We start from the raw sequence: 23,745 nt of genomic DNA, 5'->3' as shown, positions 1-23,745 counted from the left end.
AGTCTAAAAAACCCTCAGTGGCCATTTTGACAAAGGAATACTTTATCATTTTGGTTTTAAAAATTGTGAAAAAAATGCCAAAAATATATGTAACACAAAAACCTGATTTAAAAAAAAATAGGTAATTTTCTGATGATCGCTTCCCTTTAAACAGTATTTTTAGCCTTTCGTTTTTCACCAACTTCTCTTATAATAAGTCACCGTTCTGATTGCCCATTAGGGACATAATTTCTTTGAAATTAGAAAAAAAATACCAGCAGGTTAACTATGGAAACTGTGCGAAGATCATGAGAATGAAGAGGGAATAAATAAAGATAATTAAGAAGTATCGCTAACACCTGAAATCTGAAGGCTTCCCACAATCCTTCGCGACAACATAATATCACTGCGGGAGCTTCAATTAAAATGGTATTAAATTGCATCAATACAGAGACTTAGAACTAGAAGTAGCGCTCTGAACACGCATCTTTTATCAAATATTTTACTTGGCCAATTTACTAAGCAAATTCAAAGGATCTTACACATTTCCTTTCCTCTCAAGCATGAGATTATTACACTGGTTTATTTGTAGAGAACTGATGGTTGCAAAAATTGAGGAATTTTATGGGCAATAACGCCGAATTTATCAGGTCTTCATGGAAGTTTCAGCGTTTTTTTATAATTTACAGCGTCAATATTTTATATATATCGCCTATGCAGTTTATTCTCTTCTGGTGCAAAGCGCCATCTAGTGGAGTGTTTCAGAATGGCAGGATATCTGTGGCTCCCTTTGATCTACTGCTTTAATCACTTCGAGCAGTATCTGAAATTAATTAGCTAGAAAAGTCCCCAAGATAATTATCAGGTCCTGGCTCTCTTTTTTTTTTTTAATCCTTACCAACTCTACAATAATAGAGGATATTAATAAAAAGCTGAACAATATTGTTAACTTGCCATATTCAGTAGTTAGACATGTTTGATTGTGGTTTTCAGCCTCTGAATAATCTTATAAAGAGCAACAGGAAAGGACGAGTCATAGAAGAAACAAATGGTCCTATTGCGTTCATTTCCATGGCCAAAGATTGCAGTTAAGACCATCAAAACTGCAATCAAAAAGTAGTAGCAATTCTACTATGTAGCTAAGTGGGCATGGAAATATTGGACGTGGGGGCAAATTGCTGCTTCCAGGGGAGGACTACTTTTATTCTGGGGGGAAATGGAATATCTAGAGAAAAAATAGTAGATCTGAAGTCTGTATATATATATATATATATATATATATATATATATATATATATATATATATATATATATATATATATATATATATATATATATATATATATATATATGTCTACCCTGACCTTGGCTCAAAATTGGTCAAGGGCTTTAATTTCTGATAATAATTATAACATGCTGCAAAAAAAGGCTGCAATTCATATGACAACCACTAGATGGCCACATGCTGACACCTAGAGCATAAACATATAGTGACAGAGTATCACAAAACAAGTTTTTTTTTGTTTTTGTTTTTCAAAGTTCATGTCATGCCAAGCCGCCATTCTCGTGATATGTCAAGCCAAGAACAAACGTAAGGAGGGACATATCTGGGAACATGATCCTAACACTAGCGTGGATTTGGAGAGTTCATACTTTTTGCAGGTCATTCCTATAGTTTTCCAAAGATAAGCAATTCCAGAGATGGATCGCAGCAATTGATCTCTCTCTGGCTATTGAGATGGCATATTTGCATTCAGCTGTGACCACCAGACATATATGAGAGGGTATGAGAAGACTCTTGACATTTTATCAGTGATTTGACCACCAACTACTTATGGATATAGCAATTTCCTAAATAAGCTGCACACATAACCATTTATGTATTTACAGCAATTTGGTTCAACCCTAGCCCCTTCACATGCCCATATACTATGTCCGTGGACCACTAACATTGTAAGGACAATGCAATGCTGCACAGATCCACAGCACTACTTTGGGTGAATATGAGCTAATAGCAACATTAATAGGTAGAATGGTGGCCATACTGAATTTGCTTAAAGCACTTTTGCAATTTACTGCTTATTAAGATTTGCAGCCGTTCTTGAGATATTAACATTTTTCTTTTGGCTACATCTGGTTGCCTAGGAAACCGACCATCGCTGCTGTATAGATTGTAAGCACTGTGGTAAACTGACTGGGATTAGGATGTAATAGTGATCCTTAGCAATCCTGGCCTGGCTTCAAAAACAGTGTTGAAGAGAAAAGAACTCTGTAAGCAAAATGCATGTTCTGCTGTCTAACAGCGGTAGTCGGTTTCCAAGGCAACATACTGTAAATATAAGAAAAGTGTTAATATCTCAAGAATGGCAGCAAATTTTAAAAAGCAGTAAATTGAAAACGTGCTTATATTTACAAGCACTATCAAACAATACTCAATTATTGAACATGAGAATAACCCCTTTAATTTTGAGTTGCCCTCGTTGATGTATACCCCATGATGAAAAATATATATATCAGACAATATAGCAATAAGAAAGTGCTTAACTCCTCATTTATTACCAGTCCCACTATCACTCTCTAGCAGTAAAGCACGGCCATCCTTAGATAGGGACGTAACATTGAGCAGCAGAATTCAATTATACTAATTTGACCAAATATCTATGAGAAAATGTCATAAAAATGTATCTCCCGGGACACTTTATCTGGAGATATATCATCAAAGATTAAAGAGAAGACTTAAGAGTCATGCCAGGCTTTAATTATTAATCTTATAATTGGGATCCGGGGGAATTAATAGACATTGGTGCGGCAGATGACCAACGTCCTTGAAAGAAGCATATTCTCAGCACACGTGCGGCATCCATAAGCCAACAATGTGAGTTCTGCTTCTATGTTTGAGTAATGGAGGAATAAAATGTGAATATTTAGATAAAATTAACTATTAATTGTACTCAGAGCCAGAAGATGAATTGTAGGGTGTGATAAGTAAAATAGCTGTTTTTTCATATTCCTTTAAGGGGTTGTTCACTTTATCTTTATTTTCACAAACGTCTTGTGGACATGACTTTTTGACAAATACTAATATATAATATATACCATTTATACTATTATATGAGTATAACACGATTTCCTTCTTCACAGACTGCACAGCTCTACCATTGGATCCAGGATGGTTGGGAGGTATTACAGGTTCTCCTCCTGTCCTCCTCCACTTATTAGTACCACCTTCCTTACAGCCTGCCCAGGTCTCCTGTTCTCAAGATGTCTGCTGATGCAGGAGTGTGTGACCGGATTTGTCCGTCAGCCTCCTCCAATTGGAAAAGATGGAATATGGGAAAGCTTTTTTTCTATTGGAGAAGGTTGATGGACAGGTCCGGTCACATGCTACTCCTCCACCAGCAGTCACCTCGAGAACAGGAGACCTGGGCAGGCTGTGAGGAAGGTGGAACTAGTAAGTGGAGGAGGACAGGAGGGGAACCTGTAATACCTCCCAACCATCCTGGATCCAGCCGCCCCATATTTGAGAAGATGTCCCTCTGTCCTAGTAGGTTGGCGATATGTCTCGATTCATCTTGAAGATGCAGGCACTGTTCAATACAATGGTGGAGTAGGGAGTCTTCAGCTCCCTGCTCCACCATCCAGCTCATATGACCAGGGCACTACTAGGATGGAGTAGAGGGGCATTTTAAGGCATCATAGGCTGGTGGGAAAGATTCTAGTGGCACCATACTGTGTAAGGGGGTTCACCTCTGAGGAGTATGGATGGTTCAAATTGATTTGGAAGACCTGCTCCTTCAGCCAAATCAGTGATCTGTGGCCGGTAGACGGGAGCCCTGAGGACTACCTCCCACCTCCCGGTGTGTGTGGTTCCTCTTTTGACTAACCAGCCTGGCACAAAGTCACATGTGCTTCATTCTGCAAACAGGACATCATACCAGGCCGGCTAATTAAAAGAACAGCTGGATTTGTTGGAGGGTACAAGGTGTTCCTCAGGACTCTTGTACAGAGGCAACTGATTACTGAAGTTGTCAGTGGGCCTGGTCCTGCAAATCAATTTGCACCAAGTCTAATGTTTATATATTAGAATATATTATAATATTATAATATTATATTAGAATATATATTAGAATAATTGGAACCTGAAAACTCATCTCTTCAGGAAAGCCTACAGCCTGCACTGACACCGCTGCCGCCTCATCACTATCGAAGCTACCGCCTCACCAATGCCGGAGCTCCTGCAACCCTCAACCTACTGTCTCCTTCCCCACCATCCTGTAGAATGTAAGCCCACAAGGGCAGGGTCTTCGCCCCTCTGTATCAGTCTGTCATTGTTAGTTTGTTTACTGTAAGTGATATCTGTAACTTGTATGTAACCCCTTCTCATGTACAGCACCATGGAATCAATGGTGCTATATAAATAATAATAATAATATATTTAGCGATAACCACACAAATCATATATCCAATGTATTTGTTTAAAAAAAAGTGTACACCCCTTTAATTCATATTAAGACTTCATATGAAATAAATGGAGTGGTGCTAATTGCTACTAGACCCCAATTAAAAATCTTGCAAATGTGCAAATTCTAAAAAAGACTCATATGGTGAGGTTTTGAGCAAACTCAGATGCCAAAATCCCGGTGTGACTGCAGCCTGTGCACCCTTTATAGCTATGCCCCTGAATACTGAACTCCTTCAGACTAATTACCACTGGAAAACAATTACTTCTCAAAATCTCAGATATCTTATAATGAAGTGATCTTGCATAGTAGCTCAATATTTTACTGAAGGAGGGCGACATCCATAACCTGTGCACTGTTTTTGAACATCGTAGAAAGAGACAAGATTCCAAAATTTAAAGGGGTTTTCCTATGAACAAAGTTCATTTTAATCAATAGATCTTGGAATAATAATAAGTTCCATAATTGGATGTGTTGAAAAAAAATGTTCCTGTGCTGAGATAATCTTATAAATGTGCTGCTATGTACTGTGTAATGGACGTATCTGACCGTACAGGGACATGGTCTGATCATACCACAGCTCCTGGGCAGGGGAGGGTATAAAAAGAGTATACCGACATTACAGCACAGAATCGCAAATAATTCTTTCTTTGAAACATTTTTTTTAAAGCAGGCAGGGAAATGCATTACCTCACAAGAAGAATCAGCTGTGATCCCATGCTGTAATGTCTGTATACTTTTTTGCTTCCTCCCCTGCCCAGGAGATGGGTATGATCAGACTATGTTCCTGCACTGTCAGACACAGCCATTACACAGTACACAGCAGGGGCACATTTTAAAGATTATCTCGGCACAGGAACATTTTTTTTTAAACACAACCAATTGTGGAACTTGCTATTATTCCAAGATCTATTGATTAAAATGAACTTTTGTTTGCGGGAAAACCCCTTTAAGGCCCAATTTATTATTGCATTTAAGCCTTTTTTTGCCAGCTTTTTATGTTGTTCATCTGTTCTTAATTTGTGTCTTATTTTTCTTTTTATTTACACCTCTCTTAAAGTGTATTTTATGTGTTTGCCTGTTTTGCTTTTTTCCGTTTGCTCGTTTATTCATATTCACCATTCAGGTCATGGTTTAAGTTTCCGCATGTTTTTATTTGATTCATCAATTGCAAATTTTCAAAAAGTGTAAATGTACTCCAGTGTCCACCCTGTAGAGATTTTATGTAAGTCTCAACTTTTCGCACAAATTTCGTAACATTTTATTTTTGACCTGAAAAGTAAAAAAAAAGACTAAAGGCAAAAATAAAGGGCATTTTTCGCAAAATGTATAAACTATGTGGGCTATTTTGAAGCATTTGGTGCCAAAAAAGTAAATGGAAAAAAAATGCAAATGGTGAATAGGGCTTTTGGTGTTTAGTAATATTGACCTGGCACTGAATGGCCCACATCTCCATGCAGTTAGTTACCTGCAGCTCCACAGCATCCCTCATACTGCTCCTTCATTTCTTTCATCCCCAATTCTAATGCTTGCAATCTGGCGAGGAGGTCATCTAGGAAGGCATTCTTCTGACATTCCTCTGCAGGGTTCTGGAGCCGCAGGAGGTGCCTGAACACCAGCTTGTTATCATCTGATTCCATGGTTTGGAGCTGCTCGTTGTCTTCCCCTGGCACACTGTAGATGTGGGTGATGGACAGCGCCTTCTCGCTGCTGCAGCTCTTGCTTTCTGGGACTTTAATGGAGGCTCCAGAAGTCAGAAGGTAAAAAGGACAGCAGAGAAGAAGCGCAGCCAAAACTCTCCATAATGGTAAGGGGTCCATTGTGAGTCCTCACCAGGAGCACTGCATGGGAATAAACAAAAGGAATGAATTTCACACAGTGTTAATAATTACAATTAGAATTGCGCTGATCATAAATTAGCACCTCTGTTGGTCAAAGTGAAATTGTTACGCCACATTAAAGAGGATGAAAAATAGCTGAAAAAACAAACAAGAAAGGAGCGCCAGCCAAAGAACACAGGGAGGACTCACTGCGCTCTTCGGCTGGCGATCCTTTTTTTGTTTGTTGGTTTTTTCTGCTGTCTTACAATACGGTACCTGATTAGGTGTCCAAACCTGGTAGCAACAACTGATTGAGCTATAACAAAGTTGCACATAATTTTGATATCTATTTAGTGTAAGTGTTTTGTCGCATCATGATGTGCAAATTGCCTCTTCAGAGAAAAAGAGGACTTAAACTCTATAGTGCCACCTGTTAGAAGTAGCGATCCTACAAGTCACAATCAACCCTTTAACGAGTCGTGCAATATGACTTAGGATAAAAGCCAAATCAGTATCTCAATTCGCAGACACGGTGTTTCGGGCTGTTGGCCCTCTTCAGTGCGAAGCATGAGAACTAATTCGGCTAGATGAGAGGCTCTGGACTGGGGTCTAAGGGGCAACGTTTCTCCTTATGGAGAGTGACATACCACCTCTGGCTTGTCAAGGTAAGGAGGCTTATTCGCCGTGCAATGCTCCTCTGGGAATTTAAATATGCAAATTGCCTCTTCAGAGAAAAAGAGGACTTAAGCTCTGTAGCACCACCTGTTGGAAGTAGCAATCTACAAAGTCACAATGAACCCTTTAACGAGTCGTGCAATATGACTAAGGCTGGGATCACACATACGCGAAATACGGCCGAGTATACGGACAGCTCTGGCGCCAGCACTCCGGAGCGGAGCGTGCAGCCGCACAGCAATACATGGAGCTGCACGCTCTGCTCCGGAGTGCTGGTTCCAGAGCTGGGTTTTCACCTGCGAGACTCGGCCGTATCTCGCATATGTGTGATCCCGGCCTAAGCATAAAAGTGTTTTGTTGGTTTTTCTTCCCCTTCTCCCTCCTCAGAAGCGCTCCTTGTCAGCTTTTTTTATTTTGCTTTTTTCTAATGAAGAATAGATCAGAGATCATCTGGCAGGAAATGTTCAGTTCCCCTACAGCGCCTCCGCAGGAGAAATTAAGTATTACACAGGTCCCTTCGAAATAAATGTATAATATGCAGACATGGCGGGTCCTCCAGGCTGAGGAACGCTCTTTGCAAGTTGATGTAGATGATGACACTTTACAAGCAACACTTTAGTAACTCAGGAAAAGCAAATATGATATTTTCTAAACTAAACAGTTTCTTTAATATCGTAGAGATTAGATACAACGGGGCAGATTTAACCCCCAATCACTCCACCACGTAAGTTTACATCATCACCATTGAGTGAACATTGAAAAATATTTGTGTGTCTGTAAAATCAGACATGAAAAATATAAAATTAATTAACAGTAAACAGTGTAAAGAAAAACTGAAATGGCAAATCTGTCACTTTTGGTCACCTACCTCCTCCTCCAAAAAAATACAATAAAAAGTGATCTAAAATGTCCTGCCTGCCCTAAAAAGTACTAAAAAGAACAACAGCTCTTGTTTTTATCATCATTTCATCTCACTTGGAATTTTGTTCCTGTTTTCTTGCACATCATAGGGTTAGATAAATGATGGCAATGAAAATTACAACTTGTATTGTTAAAAAACAAGCTCTCATATGCCTGTTATGACTCCTGGAAGAAGTGGAGGAAAAAAAAGTACAAATATAAAAAATGGCTCGTTCCTGAAATGGTCATTGTTGCCCATAGCAACCGATCACAACTCTGCTTTAATTGTCCAGACCAATGTAAGACATGAAAGCTGTGCTCTGTGTGATTGGTTGCTATGGACAATGAAGACAGTTCTTTGGACAGATTTAGAAATGTTATGATAATATACTTATCCTAGCAACAGTGATATCTATTCAGTCCCCGAAGAGTTCCCAAACTGTGCTCTAGCCAGTTATGCCTGCAGCATAGCCGAGCTTCATGCCAATATTGCCCTCCAGGCTTGTTCAAGGGTTAATTTTAATATTGTTCCTCATCATATAAGTCATTAGAGCTGAATATTTCAGCCATGAGTCTAAGTTCTCACAAGGCCCATCAATGTTTCCGCAGAATCTAACCACACTATTACTGCTCGGGTTTATACTATTACAGTAGATCATTAAGAAGAACATGAATTACTACTTATTAAAAGTGGCTCAGAGTTTTAAAGAGAACCTGTCACCTGGTCAGAAGTGTCCAGTTTTGCTCTTATTCTATTATCACTGCTTCCCTGATTTATTTCTTTTTTAAATCCATCGTACGGTTCCAGAGTTGTGGACCTTTTGACTTAGTGCTAATTTTTATGGTAACAGGATCCTCTGGGGCGTGTCTTTAGGCTGCTCTGCAAAAGTCACGCCCCCTTGTAAAGACCATAAAGGTTAGCCCTAAATTAAAAGGATCAAATGTCAATAACCGTGTAGAGGATTTTTTTTTTTAAACAGGAAAAAATTAAGAGCAAAACTGCCCACTTCTAACCTAAATTATATGATGGCAGAACACTAAGAATAGGTCATTAATATTAAAGGGAACCTGTGACCTGATCCATGCTGTTTACACCATGGGGAAAATATTACTTCGAAAAGCCAGCTGAGGATTATGCAATTCATCAGACTAGTCCGAAGCTGGTCACTGGCAGCTTCTCCCTTCCCACCTCTCTTAGATTGACAGGTTTCTTCCTTTGTCTGTGTATAGGAGGAAAACGGTCAATCAAAAGGAACCAAAAGTACTCAGGCGGGGAATTCCTGCCGAGCACCTCATCGGACTTGTCATCTGAAATGCATGGTCACCACACAGTTTCTCAAAGTAGTGTTTTACTGAAATGCTGCAAAATTTTAGAGTAATACATACACAACTGCGATAGAGCAGCCAATATCTAATTCATGCTGCATGTGGTTCGGTCAGCATGAATCAGATGGCACATTCCCCTTAATGATTACCTATTCTTGGGTCATCAACATTAGATCGGTGGGAGTTGAACTTTCGGCAACAGCACCATACAGATAAATAGGAGACAACTTGTTCCGACATTCATTACAATGGCGGCTGTTGATAGAAGGGGGTCACTGTGCAAGAACAAGGACCCCATGAGCAGTCCAATAGCTCATCATAATGCACAAGTCCACCTTCTTTGGCAGTGGAAGTGACCCCCCTTACCTCCTGGACCTCTGTGCAGCTGCACAAATGATCTGTCCACCCCCTTCAGTACCACTCACAACACAATGTGCAGAGTTGTGCACCAAGTCTTATTGTTCCCATTGGACATACGATCATCGGGTGTGTCCTCAGCAAAGCAAAGCTTATTGGTCTTAACAATCCAAGATCAACTGTGAATTTTTCTCTTGATCTTAATTATATTTTATCTATTTTACCCAAATACATAGCACCATTAATTCCACAACGTTTTACAGACATCATTATCTCTGTCCCCAAAGGGACTCACAATCTAAATTCAGTATGGAGTATGGGAGGAAACCAGAAAAAAACCCATGCAAACATGGGGAAAACATACAATCTCCATGCAGATGTTATCCTTGGTGGGATTTGAACCCAGGACCCCAGCGCTGCAAGGCAACAATGCTAACCACTGAGCCACTGATGGCCCAGTTAGCGGAAAAATCTACACAATACAAAAAATGATGTCCCCTTGAGATCATTTATGATCCTTGGAGGATGAAAATAGGGAAAAAATGATACAGGAAAGATATATAGATATGTCACGGTTCACACCGTGCTGCCAACAATATGTCACAGATCCCGGGGAAGAGATTTTATCATCCCCACCACTCACACCAATTTGTCACGAACCGGGGTTGTTTGGTTGCCCCTGGTTCCTTCTGAAGGGGATTTACCTATATCCGATTTCCCAGTTCTGGTTTGGAAATTGCAGCTCTCTGGTGCCCCCTTTACCCTCAGGTCAGATCAGGTACTGCACCTAGGGCAATTAGTCGCCAGCAAGACTGCATGCTATGTACTGGCTATTGGGCACGCTGCAACGAGGGCGATATAACTACTCCGACTCAGGTGGGAACAATAATTATCAACACCGCCGGTAGCTACAGAGATTCCCAATCGCACAGAGCAAAGTATGCTGCCATCAGCTCCGATTTCCTAAGGATTAACGGGTCCGGAGCCAACCCAAATCAGTAGCATAATTCTCCTTAGAGGACGTGACAGTTCATTTAGAGAATGAAGGGACAAGCTAGTAAATTATATATTTTACTCCAAAAAAGGTAGGCAGTGTTTACAAAGTATAAAAAGATATAAAGAAGACAAAATCATGTGTACAATACAGATTACAAATAAGGATTAAAATTGAAAAAACACTTACATAGCGGTCAGATAATTTCATATCATCATGGCTGGCCTGTGGGCTTTGTAGGAGCAACACATCTAAATGCATGTCCCATCTATATATCACCCTGGACACAAAGACACTGAAAACTCCTGCTTCACACAGTTGTTCCTAGCCTCAAGCCCAGGCACTCCCCCTGTGGTGACATCACTTAGAGGCTGACACCAACCTTTACTTAGAATTTACGTTTTGGTTTCACCATACAAAGACATTCCTTGGGTTGGTAAGGGGAGGGGGAACAAGTGGCTTTAGGGGATTGGTCTTCTGCAGTTAAAAGCCAATACTGCTCACACATTGGTATGAAGTTGCAGAGTATCTGCCATAGAGCTTTGTTTCCTGTATGAGCGAATGCAGAGGGGGAGAAAGGGGGGTCGAAATGGCAGTGTGTGTCTGGAAGCCATGTAACCTACTGAAACTAAACTCACAATATGGCATTTTTACATTATCGTGACACCTCGCCCTTTTGGACTGCGCTATGGAGGCAGAACCTCTTGGTACTCCTCCATGCGCACCTCACTGGGACAACCCATCTGCATTGCCATGCTCCCTGCCCATTTTGTGTTTGATGGTAAAGTCATACTGCTGGAGGGCTCCAGCGTAGCAACCTTCCGTTGGTTCCACACATGGCTTGTAGCCAGCACAGAGGGTGGTGGTCCTTCACCACAGTGAAGGTGCGCCTGTACAGGTAGGGCTGCAAGCATTACAGGGCCAAGACTATGGCCAGGCACTCCTTGTTCATAGTGGAATAGGCCACTTCCCTTGGCAGAAGCTTCCGGCTCAGGTACAACATGGGGTGCTCGTGGTTCCCCGAGTAGACCTGGCTGAGCACAGCACTGAGGCCAACTCGCTGGCATCGGTCTGCACCAAGAACGGTCGACTGCTGTAGACTGCTTTTAACACAGGAGCGCGGCACAGAGCTGTTTTCAATGCCTGGAAGGCCCCCTCACAGCCGTTGGTCCAGTCGACTATGTGGGGTAGCTTCTTCCTGGTGAGGTCCATCAAGGGTTTTGCCAGGCTACTATAGTGCTGTACGAAGCGCCTATAGTACCCTGCAGTGCCCAGGAAGGACTTCACCTGTTTCTTGGTCCTGGGGGTGGGCCAGGACGCGATCGCGTCCAATTTCCCATGCTCTGGCTTTATGGAGCCCCCGCCTACCCGGTGCCCCAGGTAGTGGACCTCACTGATGCCCATCTGGCACTTTCCAGCTTGATGGTCAGACCAGCTCGGTGAATTTGCCTGAGCACCTCCTCAAGATGCTGCAGGTGTTCATCCCAGGAGGAACTGAAGATGGCAATGTCATCCAAGTACGCCACCGCGCACATCTCCAGTCCCTGAAGCAGGTGGTTGACCATCCGCTGGAAAGGGAAAGAAACATTTAGAAAAAAGAAAAGAAATTCCCTCCCAAAAATAGGAAGTAGTAGCAAATATTTAGTATAAATAATATGTAATATTTTATATTCCAGAGCAGGACAATAAAAGCAATAAAAGCTACAATAATTAGGTATCCACACAATATGATAAAATAAAGAATGACTTAGATGGTGTGAAACGTAAACTGCATAAAAAAAATTTAAAAAAATGACAAAACCTCTATTTTCTAGTTTAACATGTATAGTAGCAATGTAAATAAAAAAGGTACTGTATTTTCTGGCGTATAAGACTACTTTTTAACCCCTGAAAATCTTCTTAAAAGTCGGGGGTCGTCTTATACGCCGGGTGCCGTCTTGTACGCCGGGTGCCGTCTTGTACGCCGAGTGCAGACACCAATGCGTATATGGTGGGTGGGGGGGAGTGGTCCCGATGACGAAGAGGGGGCGTCTCACAGGAAAGTGTGAGTGGAGTATCCCCCTTACCTCATTGTAGCTGCAGCATGGGGTCTCTGTGCTGGGGAGAGGCGGCAGCTGCTGCTCCTCTTTGTGCCGCATGGGTGCTGTGCTGTGGGGCGGTGGCCGCCGCCGCTCCCCAGCACCCCACACTGAAGCTACAATGAGGTAATGGGGGATACTCTACTCACATATTCCTGTGAGATGCCCCCTCTTCGTCATCAGGACCACTCCCCCCCCCAAAAGGCACATTAGTCACCGGCCCTATAAGACGACATATGGCGTATAAGAAGACCCCCAACTTTTAAGAAGATTTTATATTTTAACTGGAAAAGATGGGGGGTCGTCTTATACGCCCAGTCGTCTTATAGGCCGGAAAATACGGTAATTACGAGATTAAGTACTTGTTTATACATTTTTTATTTGTCTTTTCGAGGATATCCACATAGCATTCTCCATGGGATATTTGCTTCATTTATCTTCTTCATCTGCGGTGAGAAGTGCTAAGTGTCTGATCATCCCATTTCTCATTGTACAGGTCAGAGGTTAACAAATCTAATTGACCTTTGTGATTAATAGGATGTAAAAACCTCTAACATGACAGTGAAGACACCAATGCATCACCATTAAGGCAGGGAATAGAGAGCACAAACACCAGGAGAAGCTTTTTTTTTTTTTGCGCTAATGGATAGTCAAAATGATGCATGGAAAAAAGGATGAGCCATGTAAAAAAAAAAAGCTTTACAATTAGGAAGTGTCGTAAGGAAAAAATAATTGAAATATCCCACATGAGACATATGGACATTCCCTTTAAGAAATGTTGCTTTTTATATTGTAGGACTTTTTGGGAAAACCTCTTTAAGGCTATGTGCACACGTCAGGATTTCTTGCACAACTTTCCTGAACAAAACTGTACATTGTCTGCAAGAAATCAGCATGCGTTTTTTTTTTCGCGTTTTCTGTGCGTGTTTTTCCGGAGCTTCTCAATGCATTAAATAGCGGCAAAAATGCAAAAAAATCAGCGAAATTAATGAACATGCTGCGTTTTTTTCCGTGATGTGCACAAAAATTGCAGAATGCATTAAAAATGATGGGATGCTTATGTATGCGGTTTTAAAGCGTTTTTTCTACGGAAAACGGACTAAAAAATGTGAAAAAAACGCGAAAAATCTTGAACTTGTGCACATAGCCTTATTAGCAGCCTACTATAATGTAATCACAATGAGTGTCCTCATGGGTTGTGAATAAGTGTCATATAATTGCATTATAAGTGATCCGTAAACCCCCTCACGCCTAAAAAGAATAATTTCTAGAACTATATCATTATTTATAAAAAGTAGAAATGTTTTATTGTGATAACTGCCAAGTAATAAAAATAAGAAAAACGGCATAATATGCTACAATGTAGCCACCACTAGGGGGAGATAACAGCATACAAAGGAATCAGTATGCAGGAGGTTCTTTTGCTCCCTCTAGTGGTGGCTGTAGGTAGACACAATATTTTTTTGTACCTTTGGGAATTTTTAGTTAGTACAAACTTATTAAAACTAAAAACATCCATTATTCAGACTGATATTACCCAGTAGAGTAGATACAACACTGGAAAATGTTTTTAGTTACTGTAATCTAACACAGATGTCAGTACACAGCTACTGTGGAGCGTACTCCAGTCCAAGCCTTAATGAGTAATGACCGGATCATTATAGCTAGTGGAAGATATATATTAAGAGCTTCCAGATGTTTCTAAATCAGAGACAATGAACAGGGTTCAAAAATGTCCTGAAATTTACTGGACAGTTTCTAAGAACAGGGCACTAGGTCTGTAAAGAAAAATGTGATGCGTCTGTATTTTTTTTTTTTTAAGATGGAAAATTTTTGCAAATTATTATGACTTTAGTTATCATCATTTTGCAGAGGATCGCAACTGGTGTCTTCATATCAGAATTATAAGCTATAGACATGTATTGTTTGAAATCCTACTACTTTATTTTCCAATGTGTCTGCAACAAAATGATGTTTGTGATTTTTTGATAAGCTGCCCAGAAGAATAAAAAAAAAATCAAGCTGGCGACAGTGCAGATGGATGCAGAAGGTATATGCTTGGCAATGAAAAACTGAAACATAGTTCAATGGAAAGGTGCCTCTATTTTAAAACTGATTCTAAATTAATGGAATTAGTATTTACAATTAATGGTTGTAGGCCACATTCACACGTTCAGTATTTCTTGAGTTTTTTACCTCAGTATTTGTAAGCCAAAACCAGGAGTAGGAGAAAATTACAGAAGTGGTGACCTACAATTACTGAGGTAAAAAAATCACCAAACAGTCAACGTGTGAACATGGCCTAATTGGTCAGCAGCATCTTTCCTAGGCCATGGTCACACATTCAATATTTGGTCAGTTTTTTACCTCAGTATTTGTAAGCCAAAACCAGGAGTGGAACAATCAGAGGAAAAGTATAATAGAAACACGTCACCACTTCTGGATTTGGCTTACAAATACTGAGGTAAAAAACTGACCAAATATTCAATGTGTGACCATGGCCTAGGAAAGATGCTGCTGACCAATTAGGACATGTTAACACGTTGACTATTTGGTGAGTTTTTTACCTCATTATTTGTAGGTCACTGCTTATGTATTTGTCTCCCACTCTTGGTTTTGGCTTACAAATACTGAGGTAAAATACGGACCAAATACTGAATGTGTGAATGTGGCCTGAGACTCCTACATTACCTCTGCCCAGCAGCCACAGGCCACCCCGCACAGGTGGTCTCATAGCACCACCAATAAATAAAGGGGATGAAGAACTACACCAGCACCTCACACCCTTCATTCTTGGAATCAGAGAGGGTTGCTTCGACATCACAGCATCAGCTTTCTACAAAGATAATGATGTTCTCAGTAAGGGCTCATACACACTTGCGTGAAATACGGCCGAGTCTCACATGGTAACACCCGGCTCTGCTGCCGGCACTTGGGAGCAGAGCGTGCAGCTCCATGTATTGCTATGCGGCTGCACGCTCCACTCTGGAGTGCCGGCGGCAGAGCCGGGTTTTAACATGCCAGACTTGGCCGTATTTCACGCAAGTGAGTATGAGCCCTAACGGTATGTGTCCACAGTCCGTAATCACGGCGCTTTGGACGGAGCAGAAAACCCACATCCGGAATCTCCGCACCCTATACATAGGGCACTGTGATTTACCTTGCGACGACGGAGCGTCACCGCAAGGTAAGCAGACATGCTGCAGTCTAAAAAGACGCACTGCATGTCCGTTAACGCAGGGCCGCCGTATGCGTGTTCACACGCATAGTGGAGACGGGATTTCATAAAATCCCCTCCACTATGCGGTAACATCTGGACGCTGCGGGTTGAACGCTGCGGATGTACACAGCGTTCAATCCGCAGCTAATCCGGATGTAATACTGAACGTGGACACATACCCTAAGAGATTAGAGGTAGCTGGTGAATATGCAGAGCAGATAATATGAACAAGCAAAGCTGCAGTATAAAGCAAGTAGGAAGGAAAGAGCAGCAGTCTGAACCAATGATGAAATCCACATCTTTCACTACCAGCTCTGGGCTTTGTATGTACTGGGATTTATAACACTAAACAGCTAAAAGCAATAAAAATCATTAAGGGCAGAACTAATAGAACCGTGAAATCACTCCAATGGATGCTTTAGTCCTTAAAGAAGACCCATCGCCATCAAAGATATGCATATTTAGTAAATACTTGTGTTCCCTATGAAATGTCAGTTCTTGAGATTTTATTTCCTCTGTTGTTCCTCCTGGAAAATGTATTACTAAATTGACAATTGGCCTTTTTTTTTCAACAAAGTAGTTTGATTTGCAGTCAGAGGGCTCGAGCGTATTTTCAGTCCGAGTTCGATCAAAAAAAATATCAAATCACACTCGGACCAATGTTATTTTATGGGGTTGAGCCAGCCCGAGAAAAAAAAAAATCGCAGCATGCACAATTTGTATCCGATATGCAGATCGCACTCGGCCATGCAAGTCATTGAATCCGTGGAAAACATCGGACCGCGCTCGGATGACATCCGAATGCAGTCCAAATTTCACAGACTGACAGAAAGGAGAAAATGGAGATTTCTTTTTTTCTCCATCTTCTCGTCATCCGAGAAAATCGGATCACACTAGTATAATCGATTCTCACGGATGAAATAAAATATAGCCGTATGACCCTAGCCTTACACTTTCCAATCAATGCTGACAATGTCAGACTGGCTAGGAACACACCCCATTGACAATGGTTATAGTAACGCCTATTTGTAAATTTATTAATCTATTTCCAGGAGGAACAATGGCGGACCTATACAGCTCAATAAAAGATGCATCTGCACTGTTATCTCATGGGGAATGCATGGATATATTAAGACAGTCATGTCAGAAAAGCCAACAAGTCCTTTCTAAATATACTGAAAAGTATATTTTTTTTAAAGTCAGAAAGCATAACGATTGTAAGCCAAACTATAATCATCCATCTCTTAATCATTGCTATCAGATAATCTTGCCATTGAAGTAATGACATATGGAAAAGAAAAAAGACAAAGCATAAAGCAATAAAAGAAAAATTATTCACATCAATAAAAAACAATTTTCCGCTCAGGATCACATATAATGTGCAATCAATCAACACAAGTCCGATCAATGAGCCGCGTGGAAGGAGACGAAAAATCGACATCAGAGACGGTAGATCTAATAATTATTAGTCCGAAATTTATGTTATAAAAAAAAATGTATATATCATGGCACGCCTATCATCTCCTAACCGCTCGTATCAAGGATGATTGTTGTAGTTCCATAACATCCTCATTGATAGGAGCGGAGAAACAACAGGTTGCAGAGAGCACTAGTGCACCATCAAGTTAAAGTTTCCAGAACCTAAACTTCTGATAATAAAACAAATGCACAATGCAGTTCCATAATAAAGTTCCACGCCAACCATAAAAAACTGCACCAAAAACGGCAAGTGTGAATTTAGCCCACAGATCGGATGTCATGGAGCATTGCTATCCACAGATTTGGGTACCACAGCTCAGTGCACACCTACCCCACTCTGATGACTTGGACTCTGTTCACTTCTTGCTCTCTCAGCAAGTTTAAGTGTTGCCCAGACCTAGAAGAAGCGGCCAATCATCAATGCAGGGGAGTTGCTCTCATGCCAGTGTTTATTACTAAGTGTCATGGACCCCTGTAATCCCTCTATCCCACCCCCTTTCTTTTTAAATTCTTGCTTAGATTTCCTAAAGCACATCTGCCCATATGAAGACCTCCCCCTCATCCCAAACCCTTCGCAGTCCTCAAAACTCCCCATAAAACACTCTGAACAAATGTCAGCAGGTATTTTACACATTGGAAGGAGAAGGCTCGGAAAGATGATATTCCCGGCTTGTTGGACATCAGGTTGTGATTAGCGGACCGGCCGTTATCTGACATGACAGTATTGATTAGCCTCGGCCATATCATATCGATCTGTATTACCAGTGATCAAAGCGTTAATTATAGACATTTATAAAGTACTAATTGTGGGATATAACTATTATGACTAAAGCTGGGCAAGTGGCTTCTCGGGCCCCTGGCCTCTCGGCCACATCAGTATTCCATGGCTGCCACGTAAAATCCATGGTGCAATTAAAAAATACATAGATCAAAAGGCGACCAGAGAAGGGGCTCACAGTCTGGGCAGGCGACTGTAGTATCTTTTTATCTTCATTCACATGCTGCTGTTTTCCACGGCAAAATCTGCACTAAAATCAACCAGAATTGGTGTGGATTTTGCTTCTTCAAATTTCCTAGTTGATTCTTTCATGATTGAAATTTTGAGCAAGAAATCAGCTACCCTGAAATGGTCATTGTCAGTTTCAACAAATTTTGCATAACTCAATAGTACAAGAAAGTATAAGAAACTTTAATATATCTTTTGTCCGAGAAATATATTCTTTTTTGCACTTTCTTCTGAACCCATCATCCATGATGAAAAACAGTTCACATCCATACTACTCAAGTCAAGACTGCCAGCTCACCAAGTGATCAGATTACAGCTGCCTACTGAGGTCTATGGCAATGGCATGTGGAGAGAGAGAGTAGTCGGAAGGAGATGCACAGAGGGGCCAATTCATCAAAGTTTTTACACTACAAAAGTGGCGTAAAAGTTTGGAAAAGTGACAAAACTTTTACACAACGTCGAGTTGCGTAAAAATGTTGAAACTTTTAGCCTTTTCACTCCACTTTGGCTTGCCTAAGCCCTATGGCCCTTCTAACTCCACATGTAAAGCGCCATGGAATAAATGGCGCTATAATAAATAATAATAAATAAATAATAATAATTCATCAAATTTGCCAACATTTTCTACACCAAAAAATGCTACTCCAGTCTCTGGTGCAGTGCACAGAGGTACACGCCACTGACTAGAGGCGCCAAATTCATTAAGTAGCATGCGCCTCTTATCAACTCTCACGCTGTGTACTCTGTCAAAATTTTGCCTGTAGGTAATTTGCACTCTGTGCTGCCCTATGGTTCTTTAGGAGGTCTGTGAAGCACTCGACAGCCTTTCAGGCAGCATAGGATCAGGTTGCCATCATCTAGTCTGTGGTTATAGCTATCTCAGCTCACACAGTAGCCACTAGGGAGTACATGATTAGAATCTTTTGTCTGTAAAGGAACTTACAGGGTCAGTTGAAGTTTTTATTTGCTACCTATTTTCCTAAGTGAGTTGCTATGCAATCTAACACTCCTGCTGCTGCTTTCCAGTAAGCATTTAATCTCACTCCGATGCTGGATTCACAGCTACACTGCTCAGTACTGCTACATAATGTCCTCCATGTTGGTGCTGCTTCTGAACAAGTGCCACATAAATACAGGAGAGTATTTCTGAGACAGCACAGCAAGTAGAATCCATCTAGTAGATTAGAGACAAATTAACATTAGAGATGGAGCCAGCAGAGAGGAAGACTGGTGATTAATATGAGATTTTCAGTAAAACATATATGCAACATGAATACCATTTGTTTTTGTTTATTTGCTACATACATTTAGCATCAGTTATTATTTTATTTTTTTACACTGGAATGTTTTTTTTATTATTATATTAAGTTTGATTGTTGGTATATTTATTAATACTGATAGGATAAATTGGGAGTTTGTCATGTGTGGGTAGTATTTAAATACACAACACACACATTTACTACATATCACAAATGGCGCAATATAGCACGCTCTCTTAAACTACTACTATTTTCCTTCTCCTTCTCCTTCTTCTCCTTCTTCTTTCCATGCCAAGTAACACAGCACTAGCTGAGCAGTAGGGGAAGTTTGCTTCCATAACTGTGGAGGCTAGAAATATATGTCCTGAGTAGCACGGCTATAGATAGGAGAGAAGAAGGCAACGGAAGTGATGGTTTGGGGTCCTTGATGCAAAGGTGATGCCGGCAGTATCACGACAGCGATGGTGGCAGTAGTGCTCCACGGTGCTATAACACTCCCCTTCTTTTATTACAGGCACAAAGGAGACATGAGGTGCAACGTCATCTCCAAAGAGAGAGGTTGGAGAATCTATAACAACCAGTTACCATAGCACATTTTCAGATCTGCTCCTTTGCTGGAATTATAAATAATTACTATATACAAAAAAAAATAACATAAGCAATAATAATAATAGCAATAATAAAAACTGTTATTTATTCGTACAAAATATTCTTGGTTATGAAATCTGTGACCACTCCCATCTTATCTAAAATGTTGGCATGTTAATATTTATTTGGGGTTATTTTATGGGTACGCTCATACTAGCTCATGAGAGAGAAACAGATGGTATTTGCAAATGACCCTCGGCTCAAACTCTGATCTCAGTGTAATTTTACTGTGATACGATTCTCTGGCATTTGAGAATCGGATCACAGGTGCGGAGAAGATGGAGAACCAAATTTCTCCATCTTTTCCATTGTGTGGTATGGACAATGAAAAAAAATAAATATTTCTACTTGTGAAAAGTTGTCAGTCTCTGACTGATCCTCTTTACCCTAAGGAAACAGATTCTTTCTGGACTCGCTGATGATCCATAGTACTATACTATTTCCTAATTCTTCATATGTCAAGTTGGAAAGGAACACAATTACAGGAAAAAAAAATACATAACAGTAATTTTGTGAATTAATAGTTTACAGTTGGGCAGTCACTTTAAAGGGGTTGTCCAGCCTTGGGGAACAAGTCTGCACTCACTCTATGGGGCTGCAGATTAGTGAATCCTCACAGTGCGCCCAGCGTGTGCTGTAAGGATTTTCAGCTGCCGCCTGTAAATAAGTAGGTAATTTACATACCCACAGTCACATGCCGACTAGACGTGCATGGCCTCACTCAATACAAGTGAATTGAGCTAAGCCGGACACGTCTAGTCGGAATGGGGCCAGAAGTATGATAATTGCAAACTTACAGTCACAGGACCGCCCGCTTGTGGCACCAGCGAATACTGACAGTGTGAACTGTACGCACTGTGAGGATTCACAAGTCTGCAGTCACTCTATGTGACTTCAGATTTGAGCCCCAAGAGTGGACTACCCCTTTAAATGACCAACTAGCACAGGTAGCAGTCAGGACACTATGCAGTATACTTAGATATACAGACTATGGCTGTCAGCATTCATTGTGTGCGTGTGATTTTTACTGACATCCCTCCTACTGAGTCTCTTTAGAATGATTTTTTTCCTGTAAATTCTGTCCAGATGCTAGTAAAATGTATATTTATAGCGCTGACATGTAGGCACACAGATAAAATGTGTCACCACAATGTGCCATATAGTAGTGTTGGTTGGTACCACTGTCCCTCTCCAAGGATCCAGTTTATCTGTATAGTAGAAAATGTTTCCCTAAGAGCGTTGCTAGCTCCACGTGAACTGTTATGCGACTGCTTCCTTCTTCAGAAAAGAGCAATCACAGAGAAAAACAAGGATGTGGCTACTGGAAGGGACAATAGTGCTACTAAATGCACAGGGAAAGATTAAAAAAACGAGGACTAGTGCAAAAAGATGTAAAAACAACAAAAAAAGTCATATTTATCAATTTTATTAAACGTATACTGTAAACAAGTATAAGAAAATGATAAAAGCACAAGGTGCCTCACAAAACAGGACACTAGATGGGATTATTCGCACATACAATTGAGATCGCAACATATCAAGAGAATAAAAAGTACTGTCATAATGAGCTTTTGGAAACAGGCAAAGTTAATGCATCATATATAAGTAACCATTATAAATACAGTAAATAGTGATAGAACACAGAGTACAGACAGTAGTGTTGTCACAACTGTAACAAATACAATATCGCTGCTATGAATGAAGGTCAGGCTGCTTTTCCCACCACCTCAACGCGCGTTTCACCTTGCTTCATCATCGGGCATGCTAAAGCAGAAAAAAAAACTAATAATTAAATTGATTATTTTTTCTCTTTATCATCCCACCATATTTTTGCAACATATGTAGTAATAACTATATAGGAAACCATATACAGTCCTGCTCATCGTAATTGGCATCTCTTCATTTTTTTCATAGACTGTACAATATCTTCAGAAATAAATGGAAATGTACCTAAGTTATATACTCAGGATTTTTTAATTAGTGGTCCAAACTAATACAACAAGAAAACATTGTTTTTCAACTTACATGTTGCAAATTCAAACAAGGAACAGCATGTACAGCAAAAAAGGCACCCCTAGTTAAGAATTGGTTGCACGCCCTTTGACATTGACGACAGCCTCCAAATGTTTCATGTAGCCATCTATAAGCTACTTGCGCTTCTCAGCTGATATATTCTCCCACTCTACCTTTACAGGGTTCTTTTTCTCAATGGCAGATTTCAGCTCACCCCAAAAGGTTTTCAATGGGTTTGAGGTCAGGACTCATTGTTGGCCATTTTAAAACAGTCAATTTTTTTCTTTTTCAACCATTCCTGTGTGCTTTTAGATGTGTGCTTTGGGTCATTGTGCTAGAGGAGCCATGATCTTAGCCTCAAACCAAGTTGTCTTACACTTGGTAGGACATTTCACTCTAAAATATCTACATAATTCTCTGATTTCATGATTCCGGTGATGCGGTCAAGGCCTCCTGTACCAAACGCAGCAAAGCAACCAAACAGCATTATGGATCCTCCACCATGCTTAACTCTTGGTAGGGTGTTCTTTTCCTTATAAGCTTCATTGCGCCGCCTGTAAACAACTGTTGCTTTGCATTGCCAAAAAGTACTTTTTTTTTTGCTTCATCTGTTCACAGAACATTTTCCCAGAAGGATTATGGTTTGTAAAGGTACTCTTTGACAAAGATCAGTTGTTACTTTTTATGTATTTACTTCAGCAATGTTTTTTTCTTAGGCCTTCGCCCATAAAGCTCTGCTTGGTTAGTGTGCGGTGTATGGTACTTGAAACCATGACTCCAGACTGTTCTAGGCCGGCCTTCAGGTCTTTGGATGTTTGACGTGGTGTTTTTTCCAGCATTCGCACCAACCTTCGAAGACATCTCTTGTCCATTTTCCTCTTTCCCCCACGTCCAGGGAGGTTCTTGACGGTTCCATGCTTGCCAAACCTCTTTAAAACATTGCACACCGTTGAAACTGGGATACCAAGGTCTTTGGAGATGGCCTTATCCTTTGGAAGTCTTGTGTTTGCTAATAATAGTAGTTCTGATGTCCTCAGACAGCTGCTTTGTCTTCACCTTTGTGACAAAGGAACAGAGCCTACCATGTGGCTTTTTAAAATACTGAAGTCATCATTCATTGGCTAATGCCTAATTCATGTCTCATGGGCACTGACAATTAATCACAGGTGATTCTCATTTGTGATTTACCACAGTCGAGTCAAAATGTGTTTCCATACTAATTTAATGTAAAGGGTGACCAGTGTCACAGCAAGCTTTAGATTTTTCTATTTTCCCTTCCATTGTTTTTTGTTTTACATTATTGTTTATCATTTGCTCTTTTGTATTTAACACCAATGCTCTATACAAAAAAACTGTTTCACGTGATTCATTTTTTTAGGATATATTCCACATTATGTACTTACAATGTACTTACACTTCATAGGTGCCAATAACGATGAGCAGGACTGTATGTAAAAGATAAGGACGTGCAATGGAAGTATTAAAAGCTAGAAGAAAGAGAAAATGTGTAGAGGACATAGAAGACATTTTC

At 40.5% G+C, this 23,745-nt stretch overlaps 1 protein-coding gene across 1 annotated transcript in view; it reads right to left on the bottom strand.

Annotated features, from left to right (window-relative positions):
* LOC143788580 (tenascin-N-like) overlaps positions 1–17,755 on the bottom strand; it is a 71,415-nt gene extending 53,660 nt beyond the window's left edge. Inside the window, exons 1-2 of the mRNA XM_077278359.1 lie at positions 17,620–17,755; positions 5,908–6,280 (exon numbers count right to left, since the gene is read on the bottom strand). Coding sequence (XP_077134474.1) covers positions 5,908–6,259 — 352 coding nt within the window. The 5' untranslated portion in view covers positions 6,260–6,280; positions 17,620–17,755. The remainder of the gene's footprint in view (positions 1–5,907; positions 6,281–17,619) is intronic.
* Positions 17,756–23,745: the final 5,990 nt, after the last annotated feature.

This window comes from Ranitomeya variabilis, chromosome 8 (genome assembly GCF_051348905.1).
Source record: "Ranitomeya variabilis isolate aRanVar5 chromosome 8, aRanVar5.hap1, whole genome shotgun sequence".
Classification (NCBI taxonomy): domain Eukaryota; kingdom Metazoa; phylum Chordata; class Amphibia; order Anura; family Dendrobatidae; genus Ranitomeya; species Ranitomeya variabilis.
This window is presented reverse-complemented; position numbering and strand designations above follow the sequence as displayed.